General features: G+C 43.5%; 3 protein-coding genes across 8 annotated transcripts; all 3 read left to right on the top strand.

Annotated features, from left to right (window-relative positions):
* The first annotated feature begins 572 nt into the window (after positions 1-572).
* LOC139579285 (zinc finger protein 782-like) lies at positions 573-8,301 on the top strand. Of its 3 annotated transcripts, none has more exons than XM_071407814.1 (4): positions 573-1,045; positions 1,385-1,554; positions 2,442-2,514; positions 6,957-8,301. In XM_071407814.1, the coding sequence occupies exons 1-4, from the start codon at positions 820-822 to the stop codon at positions 7,979-7,981; spliced, it is 1,494 nt and encodes a 497-aa protein (XP_071263915.1). In that variant the 5' UTR covers positions 573-819; the 3' UTR covers positions 7,982-8,301. The 3 variants fall into 3 exon arrangements, with proteins under 3 accessions (XP_071263915.1, XP_071263917.1, XP_071263916.1); XM_071407816.1 differs by having other exon boundaries at positions 4,118-7,007; XM_071407815.1 differs by having other exon boundaries at positions 650-1,045; positions 1,397-1,554.
* A 102-nt stretch (positions 8,302-8,403) lies between these two features.
* On the top strand, positions 8,404-12,070 carry LOC139579284 (uncharacterized). 4 transcript variants are annotated; one of them, XM_071407813.1, is made up of 5 exons: positions 8,404-8,609; positions 8,735-8,957; positions 9,087-9,181; positions 10,475-10,583; positions 10,697-12,070. In XM_071407813.1, exons 2-5 carry the CDS (start codon positions 8,747-8,749, stop codon positions 11,890-11,892), a joined length of 1,611 nt encoding a protein of 536 aa, XP_071263914.1. In that variant the 5' UTR covers positions 8,404-8,609; positions 8,735-8,746; the 3' UTR covers positions 11,893-12,070. The 4 variants fall into 4 exon arrangements, with proteins under 4 accessions (XP_071263914.1, XP_071263912.1, XP_071263911.1 ...); XM_071407811.1 differs by having other exon boundaries at positions 8,404-8,630; XM_071407810.1 differs by having other exon boundaries at positions 8,404-8,957; positions 9,087-9,169.
* Positions 12,071-12,325: 255 nt separating this feature from the next.
* LOC139579286 (uncharacterized) lies at positions 12,326-18,464 on the top strand. Its single transcript, XM_071407818.1, has 4 exons — positions 12,326-12,875; positions 16,110-16,207; positions 16,288-16,390; positions 16,636-18,464. Exons 1-4 carry the CDS (start codon positions 12,572-12,574, stop codon positions 17,469-17,471), a joined length of 1,341 nt encoding a protein of 446 aa, XP_071263919.1. The 5' UTR covers positions 12,326-12,571; the 3' UTR covers positions 17,472-18,464.
* The last annotated feature ends 1,016 nt before the right edge of the window (positions 18,465-19,480 follow it).

Below are 19,480 nucleotides of genomic sequence, written 5' to 3'. Positions count from 1 at the left end.
CTGACCCCCAGAGGACACCATACTTATGGTCTCCACAGAGGATGCATCCCTAGCCGTGCCCTCAGAGTATGTGCTGACTGGGATCGAACCCAGATCTGTAGTGACGCTTCTAGCACTGTGATGCAGTGCCTTAGACCGCTGCGCCACTAAATATGTCTGGGCATAGTCTCTGTGGGGCATAGTCTCTGTGAGGCATATCTACCCTTACAAAATCGTCTGACAAAGCACAAGCTCCATTCACCTTGTCTGTCATCTGTACTGTTCTATTTCTACGTTCCCAACTCATAGGAATCCCCACTCAGATAACTACTTTGAAATGGGAGAAGCCCTCAATTGCAATGCCCATGCTAAAACAGGTTATATCCATGATGAGTCCTATCTATCTCTCTGATAACGGGCACAACTCTGATATAGTTGTTTTTTTACCCCAACGTTTGTGAGATACCTTATGCTTCCACTTATCAGTGCATTTGTAACAACCTAATCATTACAAAACGTATATTCGGCTAAATAAGTCACGTAGCAAATTAGCAATAAAATGCTTCGTTGAACAAATTCGACACTCATTTCCTCCATACAAAAATTCCTCACTTTCGTAAACAGATTTCGGGCTGAGTAAAACGTCTCGCTTCGCCTCTTCCTCTGGTATTTATTGCAATTCATACTCCGATCTGTGAAAGGCAGCAATACGCAACAAAGCGTCTAGTCTGCCGAAAAACCACACGAAGAAGAAGAATCGGTATCTCCGCCAGTAGCCAACTTCCTTCTCTTACTGTCAGGTGTTGAACCACACGCATCAACTTTTGTATTTGTGTAACTATGTCTTTCGAACTTGCCTTTCGTTCTCGTGTTGCCTTCATTATGGAAACCTTGACAGCAACAGCCTTGCAAGACATTTGTCAATTTATGGAAGAAACGTATGCTGCTCTTCGAGTGGAAATATTGCAAGAGCAAAACCGAAGTTCGACGACAAAATTGCATGCGATGGAGAATAGCGAGGGGAAGGAAAAGCCTGCGAACAGTGTGGAGAGCGTTCAAGAAGACGGTGAGATTAAATATTTACAGATAGTTATGCCTATTGACTATTTGTCTGTAGGAAGCTAGGAGACAAATAATACACTAGCTGGCAGTCGCCTGAATGTGCAGCCCCGGAGGGTGCTGTTATTACTGACTGAATAATAGCGCCCTCTGCTGGACCTTAGGGCTATAGTCTGTAGGGGGCACCCTACTCCCCCAGTAGTGAAAAGGTGATTTGCAAATACTATTCTAAATATATGCAATCATGACGATTGATGGCATATTTCTACTACATGTTTTTGTGAAATCTGAGCCTCGTTATCCCTGTATGACCAACATTTTCAGAAAATCTCAATTTGTATGTTAGCCCGCTCATCAGGTTTCAGAAACTTCCCAGTCGTGGAGCAAATCCTCAATGAACAAGAGGCCAATGGTCTTTGGCTAGAAGGTGATCCTACTGTGGAAGACGAAGGTCCACCATCACTGGTACCAGAGGAAGAACAGCCATTGCAGCCTTTTGGTCAGATGACAGACAAGGTGAGTGGAGCTTTGGCGGACAATTTTTGTAAGGGTAGATATGTCTCACAGAAACTAGGCCCAGACATATTTAATTGAAAACCATGCAAGCGCACACCCAGCAAAAATGTGTAGCAGGCCTTTGACTGTAAATAGTATATTAAGGCTTTGAATGACCCTTAGATAAATTCAATAGGGCTTTCCGAGTGGCGCAGCGGTCTAAGGCACTGCATCGCAGTGCTAGAGGCATCACTACAGATCCGGGATCGATCCCGGTCTGTGTCGCAGCCGGCTGCAACTGGGATACCCATGAGGCGGTGCACAATTGGCCCAGCATCGTCTGGGTTAGGGGAGGGTTTGGTTTGCCCGGGATGCCCTTGTCCCATTGTGCTCTAGCGACTCCTGTGGCGGGCTGGGTGCAGGCACGCTGACACGGTGGCAAGTTGGGCGGTGTTTCCTCCGACGCATTGGTGCGTCTGGCTTCCGGGTTAAGCGAGCAGTGTGTCAAGAAGCAGTGCGGCTTGGCAGGGTCGTGTTTCAGAGGATGCATGGCTCTCGACCTTAGACTCTCCCGAGTCCGTACAGGACTTGCAGGGTTAGGACAAGACTAACTACCAATTGGATATCACAGAAAAGTGATATATATAAAAACTCAAAATACCATCTAGGCTACAGATAAACCTTTTTAAGGGCTGTTTTCAAAGATTCTCAGTTAAGCATAAAATATGCCCTATCAAAAATATTTGTTTGTATTAAATATATTCCATGATTTTGGTGTCATTCCCCTGCTGTATTATGTTTTGTAATGGAAAACCCCTACAACAAGATGCTTGTCTAACTGTTGCTGTATGATCTACTCTCTTAAAGGCTGATAAGAGTTAATAACACCATTGGTTGTCTTTTGGAAGGGAGTGGAGACATGTTCAGCACCACTGGTCATTAAACAGGAGGAAACGGATGATGACGTCAAGGAGTCTCAAGGTCAGTTGAAGCTATTCAATCAATCAATCAAGTTTATTTTATATAGCCCTTCGTACATCAGCTAATATCTCGAAGTGCTGTACAGAAACCCAGCCTAAAACCCCAAACAGCAAGCAATGCAGGTGTAGAAGCACGGTGGCTAGGAAAAACTCCCTAGAAAGGCCAAAACCTAGGAAGAAACCTAGAGAGGAACCAGGCTATGAGGGGTGGCCAGTCCTCTTCTGGCTGTGCCGGGTGGAGATTATAACAGAACATGGCCAAGATGTTCAAAATGTTCATAAATGACAAGCATGGTCAAATAATAATCAGGAATAAATGTCAGTTGGCTTTTCATAGCCGATAATTAAGAGTTGAAAACAGCAGGTCTGGGACAGGTAGGGGTTCCATAACCGCAGGCAGAACAGTTGAAACTGGGACAGCAGCAAGGCCAGGTGGACTGGGGACAGCAAGGAGTCATCATGCCCAGTAGTCCTGACGTATGGTCCTAGGGCTCAGGTCCTCCGAGAGAGAGAAAGAAAGAGAGAAGGAGAGAATTAGAGAGAGCATACTTAAATTCACACAGGACACTGGATAAGACAGGAGAAGTACTCCAGATATAACCAACTGGCCCTAGCCCCCCGACACAAACTACTGCAGCATAAATACTGGAGGCTGAGACAGGAGGGGTCAGGAGACACTGTGGCCCCATCCGATGATACCCCCGGACAGGGCCAAACAGGAAGGATATAACCCCACCCACTTTGCCAAAGCACAGCCCCCGCACCACTAGAGGGATATCTTCAACCACCAACTTACAATCCTGAGACAAGGCCGAGTATAGCCCCCAAAGATCTCCACCACAGCACAAACTGTGGTGTATTTATTTTATTGTATTATTGTATTACGTGTTCAAGCTCTACAGCATGAGTTACAGTGTCTTCAGAAACGATTCAAACCCTTTGACTTATTCCACGTTTTGTTACACCCTGAATTCAAAATGGATTAAATCAAAAATACAAAACTTCTCACCCAATAATGACAAAGTGAAAACGTGTTTTAAGAAATGTATCCAATTTTGAGCAACTCCAGCCGCCGCTTGGCATTGCGCATGGTGATCTTAGGCTTGTGTGTGGCTGCTCGTCCATGGAAACCAATTTCATGAATCTCCCGGACAAACAGTTTCTGTGCTGACGTTGCTTCCAGAGGCAGTTTGGAACTCGTGAGTGTTGCAACCAAGGACAGGCGATTTCTGTGCGCTACATACTTCAGCGGTCCCATTCTGTGAACTTGTGTGGTCTACCACTTTGCGGTATTGTTGCTCCTAGGACGTTTCCACTTCACAATAGCAGGACTTACAGTTGTCTGGGGCAGTTCTAGCAGGAAACATTTTTTTTAACGAACTGACTTGATGGGAAGGTGGCATCCTATGACTGTGCCATGTTGGAAGTCACTGAGCTCTTCAGTAAGGCCATTTTACTGCAAATATGGAGATTGCATGGCTGTGTGCTCGTTTTAATTTAATTAATTAATTAATTAATTTTTACACCTGTTGGCAACGGGTGTGGCTGAAATTGCAGAATCTGCTAATTTTAAGGGGTGTCCACATACTTTTTTGTATATATAGTGTACCTGACCTGCCGGCCCTACCTACCTGGCCGGCCCTGCTTCCCCGGATTGCCGGCTGGCCCTGCTGACCTGGCTGACCCTACCTACCTGGCCGACCGGACCCTGAGTCAATACTTTCAAGATGCACCTTTGGCGGCAATTACCGCTTTGTGTTGTCTTGTGCAGAGCTGATAGACGTTCCCATCTGGATTTGGGTATTTTCTCTTTTTTTCATTGTCGATTTTTTTCAATCTCTGTTAAATTAGATGGGGAGCGGAGGTGAACAGCAATCTTCAAGTCTTTCCACAGATTTTCAATGGGATTCTGGTCTGGGCTTTAGCTGGGCCACTCAATGACTTTTACATAATTGTTCTGAAGCCATTCCAGCATTGCTTTGGCTGTGTACTTGGGTTTGTTCTGTTGGATCGTAAATATTCGCACCAGTCTAAGGTCATTTGCACTCTGAAGCAGGTTCTTATCAAGGATTTGTCTGTATTTGGCTCCATTCATTGTTCCCTCTATCCTTACTAGTCTCTCAGTCCCTGCCGCTGACAAGTGTCCCCATAGCATGATGCTGCCACCACCATGCTTCATGGTAGGGATGGTGTTAGATGGGTGATGAGCTGTGCCTGGTTCTCCAGACATAGCGCTTGGTCTCATCGGACAAAATAATATTTTTCCTTATGCTCTCTTTCACATGTATTTTTGTAAACTCCAGCCGTGATGTCATTTGCCTTTTTCTCAGAAGTGGCTTCCGTCTGGCCACTCTTACGTAAAGCCCAGATTGGTGAAGTGCTATAGAGACTGTTGTCCTTCTAGCAGGTTCTCCCATCTCAGCCAAGGAACTCTGTATTTATGTTGATGGTCATTGGTCACCTCCCTGACCAAGGTTCTTCTTGCCCGGTTGCTCAGTTTGGTTGGACAACCAGATCTTGGCAGAGTCTGGGTAGTAACGTATTTTTTTCCATTGCCCAATGATGGAGACCACTGTGCTCTTGACTGTTTCCAACACTGGAAATTGTTTTATAACCTTACCCAGAGAATTCTATCTACATACAGTACCTTGGACATAATGGAATAGTTTCTGCTCTGACACATACACTATCCATTGTGGTAACTTTATATAGACGGAGGTGCGTTCAGTGCCCCCCCCCCCCCAAAAAAAATATTATTGAACAGATATTTTATTTTGAACAGATGTTTCGGTGGGTGTGGTGAGCTTGAAGCAATGAGTGTGGCGTACAGTATTTAAAGGGCAGTGGCCTTACTGACGAAGTTCCCCAACCCACAACCAAATACACAGTGTATTCAGAAGTATTCAGGCCCCTCGAATTTTTCCACATTTTGTTACGTTACAGCCTTATTCTAAAATGGATTAAGTTGTTTTTCCCCCCTCGTCAATCTACACACAACACCCCATAATGGGAATGCAAAAACGGGTTTTATTTTTTTGTAGCAAATGTATTAAACAAAAAACAGATCACATTTACATAAGTATTCAGACCCTATACTCAGTACTTTGTTGACGCACCTTTGGCAAAGATTACAGACTCAAGTCTTATTGGGTATGACGCTACAAGCTTGGCAAACCTGTATTTGGAGTTTCTCTCATTCTCCTCTGCAGATCCTCAAGCTCTGTCAGGTTGGATGTGGAGCATTGCTGCACAGCTATTTTCAGGAGATTTTCGATTGGGTTCTGGCTGGGCCACTCAAGGACATTCAGAGACTTGTCCCGAAGCCACTCCACGTTGTCTTGGCTGTGTGCTTTAGGTCGTTGTCCTACCGGAAGGTGATCTTTCGCTGAGGTCTCAAGAGCAGGTTTTCATCATGAATTTCTCTGTACTTTGCTCCGTTCAACTTTCCCTCAATCCTGACTAGTCTCCCAGTCCCTGTTGCTGAAAAACATCCCCACAGCATGATGCTGCCACCACCATGCTTCACCGTAGGGATGGTGCCAGGTTCCCTCCAGACGTGACGCCAAAGAGTTCAATCTTAGTTTCATCAGACCAGAGAATCTTGTTTCTGGCTTTTGGCAAACTCCAAGTGGGCTGTCATGTGCCTTTTTAATGAGGAGTGGCTTCCGTCTGTCCACTGTACAATAAAGGCCTGATTGGTGGAGTGCTGCAGAGATGGTTGTCCTTCTGGAAGGTTCTCCCATCTCCACAAAGGAACTTTAGAGCTCTGTCTGAGTGATCATCGGGTTCTTGGTCACCTCCCTGACCAAGGCCCTTCTCCCCCGATTGCTCAGCTCTAGGAAGACTCTTGGTGGTTCCAAACATCATACATTTAAGAATGATGGAAGCCATGTGTTCTTGGGAACCTTCAATGCTGCAGAAATGTTTTGGTACCCTTCCCCAGATCTGTGCTTAGACACAACCCTGTCTCTGAGCTCTACGGACAATTCCTTCGACCTCATGGCTTGGTTTTTGCTCTTACATGCACTGTCAACTATGGGACCTTTATATAGACAGGTGTATGCCTTTCCAAATCATGTCCAAGCAATTGAATTTACCACAGGTGGACTCCAATCAAGTTGTAGAAACATCAAGGATGATCAATGGAAACAGTATGCACCTGAGCTCAATTGAGTTTCATAGCAAAGGGTGTGAAAGTTATTTCATTTTCAATAAATGTGCAAAAATGTATAAAAACATTTTCACTTTGTCATTATGGCGTATTGTGTAGATGGGTGAGAACAAATATTTCATCCATTTTGAATTCAGCAACAAAATGTGGAATAAGTCAAGGGGTATGAATACTTCCTGAAGGCACTGTATGCTCTTAGCTTCTAATGGACAATATGACGAGTCACTGTGAAACAAACCTCTAAAATGTATTGTTGGTGAATGCTTTTCCAGGTTACAGTGTGTGGATGCCAGAGACTCACAAGACCAATCAGAATATCACAGGAGAAAGTGATGAGGAAGAGAGAAGTCAAGCCTCTAGGGGATCCAAAGAACTTGGACTTGACGACTTTAAGAAAGAACAGAGTCTGTTGCTGGTGTCAATTGAGCATGCTGCAGCTCCCACAAAGAAGAAGAAATATAACATAAGATACACCTGTAAAATATGTGGAAAGACTGGGACCAAGAAAGGCAGAATGACAAGTCACTTGATAACACACGAAGGGCCTTCTAGTTGTGATATTTGTGATGAGAAATTCAAGCATCAGAATGGCTTGAATAAGCACAAGCTACTCAAACACAGTGTGAAACCCTACAGTTGCTTTGTGTGCGGAAAGATGTTTTTATATTCTAAAATACGTGACTACCATGAGCGCATACACGTTGGAGAAGACTACTGGTGCGCGGACTGTGGCAAGACATTCAAGGAGCGCCAGGATCGCGACACCCACGAGTGCATTGTTTGCAAGGGAGACCGGCCCTACAGCTGCTCCGAGTGCAACAAGGACTTTGAAAGGCAGTACCATCTCAAAAAACACCAGCTGGAAAAACACCCTCTAATGGTGGAGCAGACTGTCGAACCAGAACCTGAGTCCAAGCACTTTGAGGACCAACAGAGACAGTTTGAGTCAGCTGAGAGTTCTGAGGCACCCATAAGGAGTGAACCGGTACAATACACTTGTGAAATATGTGGAACAACTTGGGCGACTCAAAATAGCATGCGCTCTCACATGTTTATACATAGAAAAATACAAAGAAGGAAACACTATACCTGCGACGTCTGTGGCAAGGTATTTAGGCTCAAATCACCTTTCACCAAACATCAGCTCAGACACAAGGGAGACCTGCCATTCAGCTGCTCAGAGTGCAACCAGGACTTTAAAAGTCAGTACCACCTTAAAAAACACCAGCTTGAAAAACACCCTCTAAAGGTGGAGCAGCCATGTTCTGATCATGATCTTTTATTGACAGCGACCTGAAGGCTGATATCGGTGCCCTTGGTTGGTATGTTCAGGTCCCACAACCTGAGTTGAACAATGATCGTGGTGATGATGTCTAACGTGTGCTCTGTCTGAGAATGTCAGCTACTATTTATGCTCTTCACTGAACATGACCCAATTAAAATGGCTGCAACTGAATTAACATTTTTAAGTGTAAGAATATTTGGTTTTAATGTCTCATTTTTTTGTCTGTATTTTTGTCTTTGGCAAAATTAGATTTTTACTTTTGTTTGAAAAGCATGATTTAGGCTACGTGGTTGTTAAATAGCTTGTCGTATTTGAATAAAAACATATCCAAACTTACGTTTCCATTTTATAAACAGGGCAAAGTATGGAAAGAGTGAGCGATTACTGATTTGTAAAAGCAGAGCAACTTTCTCCACCTGGAACTGAATGTGTTTACTTTTGTGACATGGTGAGCTCTCCTATAGAGGGAGGCGGAATCAGAGTAGAACAGCACCCTAAATCATTTGGGTCGATAAACTGGTATTTACGGTAGACTAACGTCATGACCTCTGCCACCCGGAAGTAAACAATGACATGTTATACGGCTAGCGAGCTGAACACAAGATAAACAATATCGCCGAAGATTTTCACAGAAATATAGGTAGTGCTTTTTCATGACATGGTAATTTTACTCTACAAACCATTCATCAAATACACTTAATGTGTAAGCTTTGAGTGAAATAACGTTAAGCGATAATGTCGAATTCTGTACCTTTTCACTCTCAGCTCGCCTCCATCATGGAGGTATTGGCTAACGCGGCAGTGGCAGAAATCTGCCAACTTGTAGACGATGGCTATGCCGTGTTGCGCCTTGAAATATCGAGAACTCAGGGCGAAAACCAGGCTTTGAAGAACAAACTACACCTGGTGGAGGTTCGTTCTAGGGAACGATCTGTCAAAAGAAGCATCGTACCCCCATTGTCGATCTGTTTTGGTGCGCAAGGAACAGGTGAGTTTCTATAGTTTACCAATGCAATGATAGACATTGTGAGTTTTGGTGCAGGAAATATTATTTATGGACTGCATGTTCTCAATGCCGTGCATGTCATGAATCTATTGTTTTTCCACTCTGATATAGATCAAGTCGAAAAGAAGAAGCAGTCCCCCAGTGTAAGGAGAAATGGAGGATCCGTGGTGTTGGGGGACAGGAGCACTAGGACTGTCAGTGAAGAGGTTAATGGATTCTTAGTTACATATCTGATATAGTTGCAGACAAATTTATCGGCACTCTTGCACTTTTCTTAAATTGTTCCCCATTTCTTAAATAAGTACTTTGATCACCAGATTTTCAACACTGCTTATTTTTGTACATTTAAGTTGAACATTTTAATTTAAAAAATCAAGACGATGGCATGGAGAAAATTATTGGCATCCCGGAGCTAGTACTTGGTTGCACAGCCTTTGGCCAAGATAACTGTAGACAAGCGCTTCTTGTAGCCATCAATGAGCTTGCTGCACCTTTCTACTGACAATTTGGCTCACCTTTCAGCCGTAAACGGCTATAATTGTTTAATATTGGAGGGATGCCCTCCATCAACTGCTGTTTTTAGATCTCGCCATAGGTTTTTGAGGTGATTCAGATCTGGACTCTGCTGGCCACTCCAGAACATTCCAGCCTCTCTTAACCATTCCTGGTTGCTTTTGTGTGTGTGTGTGTGTGTTTGGGGTTGTTGTCCTGCTGGAAGACCCATAACAATCCAACAGAGACACAGTTTTTGGACACTGGGTTTAACATTGGACTACAAAACAGCTGAATCTGCTGATGTCATGATGGCTTGCACACTACCAGAGGTAGGGAGGGTGTTCTTTTCATTGAATGCTTCATTTGGTCGTCAGTAAACACAGCGCTGATCTGTATTGCCAAAGAGTTCCATTTTTTTTATTGGTCCACAGAACATTTGGGTGGATTTTTGGTAAGTTAAATCAGGCATTTTGTGTCTCCTTCAGCAGTGTGATCTTCCTATGTTTACCAACGACCAAACAAAGCATTCAAAGAAAATATCACCCTCCCCACAATCAATTATGGGGGAGGTTTGACAATACTGTGGGGTTAATTTGCTGCTTCTGGGGGCCTTGAATGTTTGCAAGACATTATCAAGGTGTTTTGGTTCAACCCAGTGTCTCTGTTGAAGGTCATTGGTCTTCCAGTAGGACAACGACCCCAAACACACATAAAAAAGCACCCTGGAATGCTTCAAGAAGAAGCACTGGACTGTTCTGGAGTGGCCAATGAAACTTAAGTTTACAAAAATGACATTGATTCTGCAATGTTGAAAATCCAATAAGGTGTGGTGACCAAAAGTTAGACAAAAAAAAGTATAATTTCAGTTTATTTTAGAATAAATGGGGAATTATTTAAGAGCACACTCCAACTGTACTTATAGACTGTGTGGTTATTCCTGGAGTGAACTTGAGGATACAGCAGGACAGTTAGAGTTCAGTCCAATTCCTCCTCTTGTTTTGCAGAAAATTGACACAACTGAGCATCCTGAGGTAGTGGTTGTAAAAGAGGAGAAATTGGAAGAGGAGCTGAGAGACTGTGGCTCAAAGCACAACCAGCAACCCAGGAGACTGAGTAGGTACCACACTTACCAATAGGATGGGGCCATAATGGTCTAGTTACAAAAAGTTCACAATCGCATCATGAAATTCATGTTTTTATTTTCTCTCTCTCATTCTTGTCCTCAGTTAGTGTGTCTCAGTCTCTTGTTGCTGTGAATGATCAAATCCTGAATGCAGAAACTTCACCTGTGGAGGTAGCTGAGGAGAAGCGAAACTGCGACAACCAGAGGCTCCAACAGACCGCGAACGGACACAGCACGGCAAGCCAGCACACACACAGCTCGGACTGTGTGACATATCAGAGAGAGAGTCATACAGCAGCTGGCCTCTCTCGCATAGAGGATGGCAGAGACATGCTTGATCCGTCTTGTTCTTATTTGGTGGAAACTGACTCTACTAAGTCACTTGATGCCCAGCCGCCCTTGACTCAGAGTGGAGTCACAACCTTGTGTGACAGTATGGCTTCCTCTGCCTCACTGGGCTGGAAGCAGGAGGCCGGAGGAGTTGACACTCTTAAAATGGAGGCAGGAATGCCCTCTTGGACCAAAGGGAGGGATATTGGAATGGGCCTGGCTGCTCAGTGTGGAGTTGACATCCCTGGGAAAAACAGGGAGGGTGTTCAGCTGGGGAACGGCACAAACGTCTGTCCTCAGAGCAACGTTAACTTAAGGGAGAGCGAGTCATCGGAAGGGCGCAAGTCCAGTGAACCGGATGTAAAAGGATTCGATACCTCCTTAGACTATTTTTTCTCTCCGTCAGAAATGGCCGGGATACAGACTCACCACCAAGGTGACGGCGCTGGAGGCGAGGAGCTGACCTCTTGTCCGTATCCCGGCGACGATGGTTTCGTCAGCCCTTCAAACTCGACACAAGGGGGCCTCCTCTTCTCAAACAGACTGGTCAACTGCCAGGAATGTGGACGGCTGTTCTCCAACTCGCTAGACCTCGCACTGCACCAAAGAATTCACATGGGGGAGAAACTCTTCAGCTGCGCCCAGTGTGACAAGCAGTTCCTCCACCTGCACCAGCTCAAGACCCACCAGAGAATACACACCAGGGAGAAACCATTTAGCTGCTCCCAATGCGGGAAGCGCTTCTCCCAGTCCAGCCACATCAAGAGACACATGAGTGTTCACACAGGAGAAAAGCGGTTTGGCTGCAGCGTATGCGGCAAGAAGTTTTCACAATCCTGTAGCCTCAAAGTGCACCAGAGCGTCCACACCGGAGAGAGACCGTTCAGCTGCACTCAGTGCGGGAAGAGTTTCTCTGTGCTCGGGAACCTAATGAGGCACCAGAGTGTCCACAGTAGAAAGCAGGATTAAGTCTTGAATAATTAATGGACACTGCATTCTGTTTATATTGTGTTGGTAAAATATTATGGATATAATGATGAGTTTTGTACATCGTGCACGGTAAACATTGTTGTTTTGTGATAATATCCTGACGTAAACTGTCTCTTGGTGTGATGTGAACATATTAAAACATTACCCTGAAAATGAATGTGGAGTTATCATGTTTGTTCAGTGCATTGAATGAAAAACTGCTCCAAGTCACTAAATGATGAGCCTATTGCTATTAAACCTACTACTTCATCAAAGGCTGCTCTGCAAACGTGGGTTGTCAAGATTTATTCAAAAATTTTGGGTAAGGCTATTATGTTTAACAATGAAAAATTCTATGAAAAATATTGGTTTTGTGTGTAAGCTCTCGTGCAGTGTAATGTTTTGTTTAGAATAGTTGTTTTAGTCCTGTCTCCACTTTCAAACTCGGAAGGTGGCGGTAATGTGCTATTCCACAGTCAAACAAGAAGAGCGGGACGTCATCAACAGGCGACACGATAGCATCCTTCTAGACCCGAAGCAGTATCGTTATTCAACAATAACAAGCTAGGGCTTTACATAAGTATTCAAACTAGTATAATCATCCGACATTTTTAAGCAACGATAGGCAATTTGGCTTAAGTATTTCGGTTGTAGATTAAACGGTGCATGAAGAGCAGAAATGGCAACAATGGCGGACTGTGTTGGTTATCAATTGCAAATAGCTTCGATAATGGAGGTGCTAGCCAATTCGGCTGTGGTCGAGATCTGCAAAATTGTTGATGATGGTTATTCCTCTCTGCGTTCCCAAATGGAGCAGGAAAGAGTGCAAATTGAGAGGGAGAGAGAGCAAACCGAGAAAGAGAAATATGTGCTCCGACGAAAATTACGCGAAATGGACGTGAAGATGCGGAGCTATGAGCGAAGACTCAGAAGACGCGACCTACGGAATGAAATGCATGCAGTTAATTTTAGACCACATGAAGGTACCGACAGCTTATTATTTATATATATATATTGTGTGTGTATATATATATATATAAACAGGGCTGGGTTTCTAAATGCAATCCGTTAGTTACCTGTCAAATTGTAATCAGCAACGTAATGTTTGGCTTGCCCAAACTCCCTAACGTAATCTGATTACTTTCCCTTTAAGAGGCATTAGAAGGTAAAAATGAATATTACCAATTGAACGACAGCTATTGCGGGATAAATAAATGTTAGCGTTTACATAGCTTGCCATAAATCGATGTTGCATTTTACTGTATGGGTTGGTTATGTAGGCTTCTTCGAACCCATTACTTTCTACTACAGATAATAATACAATTGGGTTATCTTTACATTAACAAACAAAGTCTGTCCGATTTCCAGTCATTCCAATTAATTGAATACCCCATGATCTTCAAGAATACGACTTGAAATATATATTAGCCAAATTCTTTTAACGGAGCATAACCCAAAAACGAAGGATTTATTAACCTACTCTGGTGTTTATGTTGTCATGGAGGACTGATTGGCCTCATTGCTTCAAGTTGAAAAATAAATGCTGCTCTCATGGAATGGCATGCATTGAGCACTACCGAAAAGTGCCATTTGCTTAAGAAAAATGAATGACATATGCTGCATTTGCTATAGGCCTAATGTTTATGTTTTTGTTGCTGACGCTTTGATATTTCCATAATTTGCATCTGTTTACATCTATCAAAAGTGCGCGAGTTTGAGCATGTGTCTGTTAGGTCTATGGACACCCATACAAAACAAGATTTCAGTTTTGAAACTGCAGTAAAAGTGCAGTCGACTGTGGTATTTTGGACGCAGTAATTGCAGTTGAACTGCAGGTATACAGCACTGTAACTGCAGTTATACTGCAAAATTACTGCAGTAAAAAAATAGTCATTTTGAACGCAGTATTTGCGACATACTGCAGTTATACTTCTCTCTGACTGCAATCTTTTTTTGTGAGGGCAATTTTTGGAATCAGCACAAATTAGATTGAGCAATAAAAGCCCCACTCGTGGACTTCTTAAATTAAACTTGTGTTTGACAGTATGGAGCACAATACCATGGAGTGTAGAAGGGAGGAACTCCCTCAAACTGTTATTCCATAGGGTGGGATCAACATTATGCAGCTGTTGCGAGAGTGCATATTTCACTGGCTGTTCAATTGAACCATTATTGGGATAAAGTACATACAGTGTTCAGAAAGTATTTGTACCCCTCGACTTTGTTGTGTTACAGCCTGAATTCGGAATGGATGAAATATGTTTTTTTCTCACCCATCTACACACATCACCCCATAATGACAAAGTGAAAACATGTTTTTAGAAATGTTTGCACATTTATTGAAAGTTAAATACAGATATTTAATTTACATAACTATTCACACCCCTGAGTCAATACTTTGTAGAAGCAACTTTGGCAGCGTTTACAGCTGTGAGTCTTTCTGGGTTAGTCTCTAAGAGCTTTCCACACCTGGATTATGCAACATTTGCCACTTATTATTAAAAGAATTCTTCAAGTTCTGTCAAATCGTCCACTCAGCAACATTCACTGTCGTCTTGGTAAGCAACTCCAGTGTAGTTTTGGCCATGTTTTAGGTTAACGTCCTGCTTGAAAGGTGAATTCATCTCCCAGTGTCTGGTGGAAAGCAGACTGAACCAGGTTTTCCGCTAGGATTTTGCCTATACTTAGCTCCATTCAGATACTTTTTTATCCTTAAAAACTCCCCAATCCTTAATGATTACAAGCATACCCATAACATAATTCAGTCATCACTATGCTTGAAAATATGAAGTGGTGTACTCAGTAATGTATTGTTTTGGATTTGCCCCAAAAGGTGAATTGCTTTGCCACATTTTTTGCAGTATTACTTTAGTGCCCAGGATGCATGTTTTGTAATATTTTTTATTCTTTACACGCTTCCTTCTTTTCACTGTCAATTAGGCTAGTAGTTGTTGATCCATCCTCAGTTTTCTCCTATCACAGCCAATTAACTTGAACTGTTTTTTAAAGTCTCATGGTGAAATCCCTGAGCGGGTTCCTTCCTTTTTAGCAAACAGAGTTAGGAAGAACACCTGTATCTTTGTAGTGACTGGGTTTATTCATACACCATGTAATTGTAATTAATGAATAACTTCACCATGCTCAAAGGGATATATTCAATGTCTTTTCATGTTTTATTAATTTGTAAACATTTCTAAAAACATATTTCCACTTTGACATTATGGGATATTATGTGTAGGCCAGTGACCAAAATCTCAATTGAATCCTTTTTAACTTCAGGATGTAGCACAACAAAATGTGGAAAAGGTCAAGGGGTGTGAATACTTTTTGAATGCATTGTATACATTTGTGAACAACCATCAACCACAATCCGGCAAAGGTGCAAATGGATAAATGAGAGAACAGCAGTGTGATTCACATCAATGCGCTATGTAAATATCAATAATAGGTGATATCCGTATCGTTCGTAGGCTACAACACTGCTGTCATCCTTACCTCTAAGTGTTTATTCAAGTTGGATAATCTTTGGATGCCGACAGCAGTCGCACCATTGGAAGACATAGCTTGGACTGTAGCCTACAAAAGCCTATTCCTGCTCTTTTCCCGCGATCCATCAAATGCATTTTGTGTGTCATCATAGTTGTCTCTGACTTGTGGTCAGACTCGCTCAGGCTAAACAAACTTAACTTGCGCCTTTTTTAAATGCGGATTTGAATATCATCGAGAAAACAGAAAAATTCTCGCAAACATCGTTTCTGAATTGAAAAGTAATCCTAGGAGTAATCCTAGTTTTTCAAAAGTATCTGTAATCTAATTACAATATTTTTCCTGGTAACGGATTAGTTTGTTTCTTTGTAATCAGTTACATGTTACTCCCCAACCCTGGTTATACATGTTTTCCTGTCAGCCAGGACCTGTTTCACTAAGCATATCAGATTAGGAGTGCTGATTTAGGATCAATTTAGCCTTTTAACCTGAATCATAATGAATAAGAGCATGGCACCTGATGGGCAGGCCACCTGATGGGCATGGCACCTGATGGGCAGGCCACCTGATTGGCAGGCCACCTGATGGGCAGACCACCTGATGGGCAGACCACCTGATGGGCAGGCCACCTGATGCTAGATCAGCACTCGTACTCTGAGACACTTTGTGGATATGTGCCCAGATCTTCATACAATGATTTCAATGATCCTAATAATGACAATGCTTCGTAGTTTCAGTGTCTTCAATTGCCATGCCAGTGAGTAATGACCAGGCCCGAGGCCCCCTGGCTACAATCGAGGACCATTCACAATACCACCACATGCCTCAGGTGTGTTTTTGCTGTCAAGATGAACGTAAATGACATGGAATAGGCTGAAACGTAATCTGTATTTTTTTATTTATTTACAGGAAGACAGAACTGCATTGTCCCTAATCAAGCAGGAAAGAGTGGACAGCTGTGGCGTGGACCTGAAGGTAGAACAAAACATCAGCTCAGAGAGTAGACCGACTGGTAAGTTTCAGTGCAGATATTGATTACATAGAACACTTTTATTTACAATCCACTCACTGTTGAAATACTACTGGCCTTAGCTGAAGACATCAACTCTTAGCCCTTAGCTGAAGACATCAACTCTTAGGACTTAGCTGAAGACATCAACTCTTAGGACTTGTGCTGTGTTTAAAGGCAACCTGTTGTATATGATTAGGAATGTCTGATCATTGTGTTGATGACTCCTTTTTCATCATTGATGGTAGTTCCAGAACCCAATGACGATGACAGCGAGATACATAACGTGGCTGACACTCACAGCTCGCCCACTGCAGCCACAGAGGACCCCACTGAGCCCACTAGGACCAGTGGATCCGACGCTAACCTCAAGTCAGAGATGGGGACAGAGGGTGTGAACCAGAGACCCCAGCAGCCAACAGGACCAGATCTCAGCACAGAGATACTGAATAGCCCCGGTTTGGATCTGGCTCTGATGCAGGAGAGGGTCCTGGGGCATCTGGGGCTTTCCTTGGCCCAGGCAGCAGCCGCAAACGCAGAGGCCGCCGGGCATCCGTCTTGTTCCTACCAAACCCAGGCTGATGTAGAGAGCCAGTCCAGACAGTTCCCGGGCAGCGATATGGGCGTCTTCGCCCCCTTTGACATGACAGCTCCTCCTCCTCCCGCACCGCCAGCGAATCAGAGGCAGCCGCATGGAGCCACGGCGGCGAACGAGCCAATGGGCTGTAACTTCTGCGGCCGCATCTTCCACAGCCAGGCGTCCCTGGAGGTGCACCAGCGGGTCCACACGGGACAGCGGCCGTTCAGCTGCCCACACTGCGGCAAGTCATTCGCGCAGCCCAACAACCTCCGGGTGCACCTGCTAATCCACAGTGGCGAAAGGCGGTACCGGTGCTCGATCTGTGGGAAGAGTTTCATTTCGTCAAGTCACCTTAAGAGACACAGGACCGTTCACACCCAGGAGAAACCCTACATCTGCTCTCGGTGCGGCCAGTCCTTCACTCAACTCTGCAGCGTCCGGAGACACAGACAGCAGTCGCGGTGCGGAGAGCCGCCTCATGCTCAAAATGAACTCTCTGCTTGACTGTAGAAAAGGTGTTGTACAGTACGTGTGTGTGTTAGCTGTATCTGAAGTGATTTACACTAGCTATAGGTTTCCTGATCAAAACGTTTCGCCTTTTAGTCTCTTGGATGATAGGTCCACAGATAGAAATTGAGAAATGTATGTTGTTAACTCTAAATTAATATTTACCTAAAGATGACACTGTCATTAGTTTTATGTGACTGTTTAGTACAATACATGCTGTCTTACCTTAGTCATAAGGCAAGATGGGGTTGTCCCTGGGAAAGGCTTGTTTTTAGAGTAGTACTTTATTGATCCCAACTTGGGAAATGGTTTTATCACTCAGCAACATCATCAAATAATTTTACGACTAGAAGAAGTCCAGGAGGACGAAGCAGGCCATTTCAGAGACCAGTGGATTGGACTGAGCCCTCATCTGGCATGGCTGACTTCACTGTGTGACTGAATCACAGGGATGAACGATGCAACTAATAAAAGGTTTTCCTGCATGTTTTGAAGGGGTTTGATGACAGGGTCATTTGAGACCAATGCACGTTCACGTTCTAGTCGGAACTAGGAAACGCTGAAATTTACGATTTGCCAATTGGCTTTAGTTATCGTAGGTGTTTATACACTTGCTGCGCTGAACAAGTTAGCAAGTCGTAAATGTTTAAGTTCCGACTAGCACATGAACGCGGCAATACTGAGGTATAACACAGGTGAGAAGCAGTTTACACAGGCAGCCCAATTCTGATATTTTTCTCCAAATTGGTCTTTTGACCAATCGCATGAGATCTTTTCACATCCAATCTTTTTCAGAGACGATCTGATTTGTTAAAAGACCAATTAGTTGGGGGAAAAAGATCTGAATTGGGCTGCCTGTGTAAACACAGCTGTTGAAATGCACAGTGTGTGGACAGTTTACACAATCAGGTATCGCAAGAGAAGGGTTAATACATGACAGAGGAAGTGCAGGTTTATGCTGTCAAATCAAATAAATGTCAATTAAATTCATGGGAAATAGCCCCCTGGATTGTTTTTTTTCTGCAGTATTTTTATTAATTGCTTACACCACTCCAATCACTTATATATCTGCTTCCTTGTAAGTAATCACAGCTCTCCAATTGGTTGGATTGGTTATACATATCCAATCAATTGTCTATATATACACACACACTGTATGTGCTAACCTCAAGGAAACAAGAAAGGATGCATTACTTAACCAAATCCCCATCGCGGAAATCAGCATTACAGCGTGATTGAAATTTAAAAGGCGATGTTCCCGCGTTAATGGAGACTGCACGCACTGTAAACGTTGCAGATGTCGGCGCAATATGAAATCCCATTTCTAACGTGCTATCTGTAACGCTTCAGCAATCCAGATTGAATAGAGCCCCTAGACCACGGTTCTCCAACAGTTACACTACCCTTCAAAAGTTTGGGGTCACTTAGAAATGTCCTTGTTTTGAAAGAAGAGCAAATGTGTCCATTAAAATAACATCAAATTGATCAGAAATACAGTGTAGACATTTGTTAATGTTGTAAATGACTATTGTAGCTGGAAACGCCTGATTTAAAAAAAAAATGGAATATCTACATAGGAGTACAGAGGCCCATTATCAGCAACCATCGCTCCCGTGTTCCAGTGGCACGTTGCGTTAGCTAATCCAAGTCTTCTAGGCAGAGTTGCAAAGAACAATCCATATCTCAGACTGGCCAATAAAAAGAAAAGCTTAAGATGGGCAAAATAACACAGACACTCTGCCTAGAAGGCCAGCATCCTTGAGTCGCCTCTTCACGTTGAGACTGGTGTTTTGCGGGTACTATTTAATGAAGCTGCCAGTTGAGGACTTGTGAGGCATCTGTTTCTCAAACTAGACACTAATGTACTTGTCCTCTTGCTCAGTTGTGCACTGGGGCCTCCCACTCCTCTTTCTATTCTGGTTAGAGACAGTTTGCGCTGTTCTGTGAAGGGAGTAGTACACAGCGTTCTACGAGATCTTCAGTTTCTTGGCAATTTCTCACATGGA

The sequence above is a fragment of the Salvelinus alpinus genome, chromosome 6 (assembly GCF_045679555.1).
Source record: "Salvelinus alpinus chromosome 6, SLU_Salpinus.1, whole genome shotgun sequence".
NCBI lineage: Eukaryota > Metazoa > Chordata > Actinopteri > Salmoniformes > Salmonidae > Salvelinus > Salvelinus alpinus.
Note: the sequence above shows the minus strand (reverse complement) of the source record. Positions and strands in the feature narration are given on the sequence as shown.

Bases quoted from the DNA above. Each gene is read 5' to 3' on its own strand.
- LOC139579285 (XM_071407814.1), top strand. From the start codon at position 820: ATGTCTTTCGAACTTGCCTTTCGTTCTCGTGTTGCCTTCATTATGGAA. The intron at 1,555-2,441 runs GTGAGTGGAGCT...GTCTTTTGGAAG, and splicing joins TTGGTCAGATGACAGACAAG to GGAGTGGAGACATGTTCAGC. The intron at 2,515-6,956 runs GTCAGTTGAAGC...ATGCTTTTCCAG, and splicing joins TGACGTCAAGGAGTCTCAAG to GTTACAGTGTGTGGATGCCA.
- LOC139579284 (XM_071407809.1), top strand. From the start codon at position 8,705: ATGTCGAATTCTGTACCTTTTCACTCTCAGCTCGCCTCCATCATGGAG. The intron at 8,958-9,086 runs GTGAGTTTCTAT...ACTCTGATATAG, and splicing joins TTTTGGTGCGCAAGGAACAG to ATCAAGTCGAAAAGAAGAAG. The intron at 10,584-10,696 runs GTAGGTACCACA...TCTTGTCCTCAG, and splicing joins CCAGCAACCCAGGAGACTGA to TTAGTGTGTCTCAGTCTCTT.
- LOC139579286 (XM_071407818.1), top strand. From the start codon at position 12,572: ATGGCAACAATGGCGGACTGTGTTGGTTATCAATTGCAAATAGCTTCG. The intron at 16,208-16,287 runs GTGTGTTTTTGC...ATTTATTTACAG, and splicing joins AATACCACCACATGCCTCAG to GAAGACAGAACTGCATTGTC. The intron at 16,391-16,635 runs GTAAGTTTCAGT...CATTGATGGTAG, and splicing joins CTCAGAGAGTAGACCGACTG to TTCCAGAACCCAATGACGAT.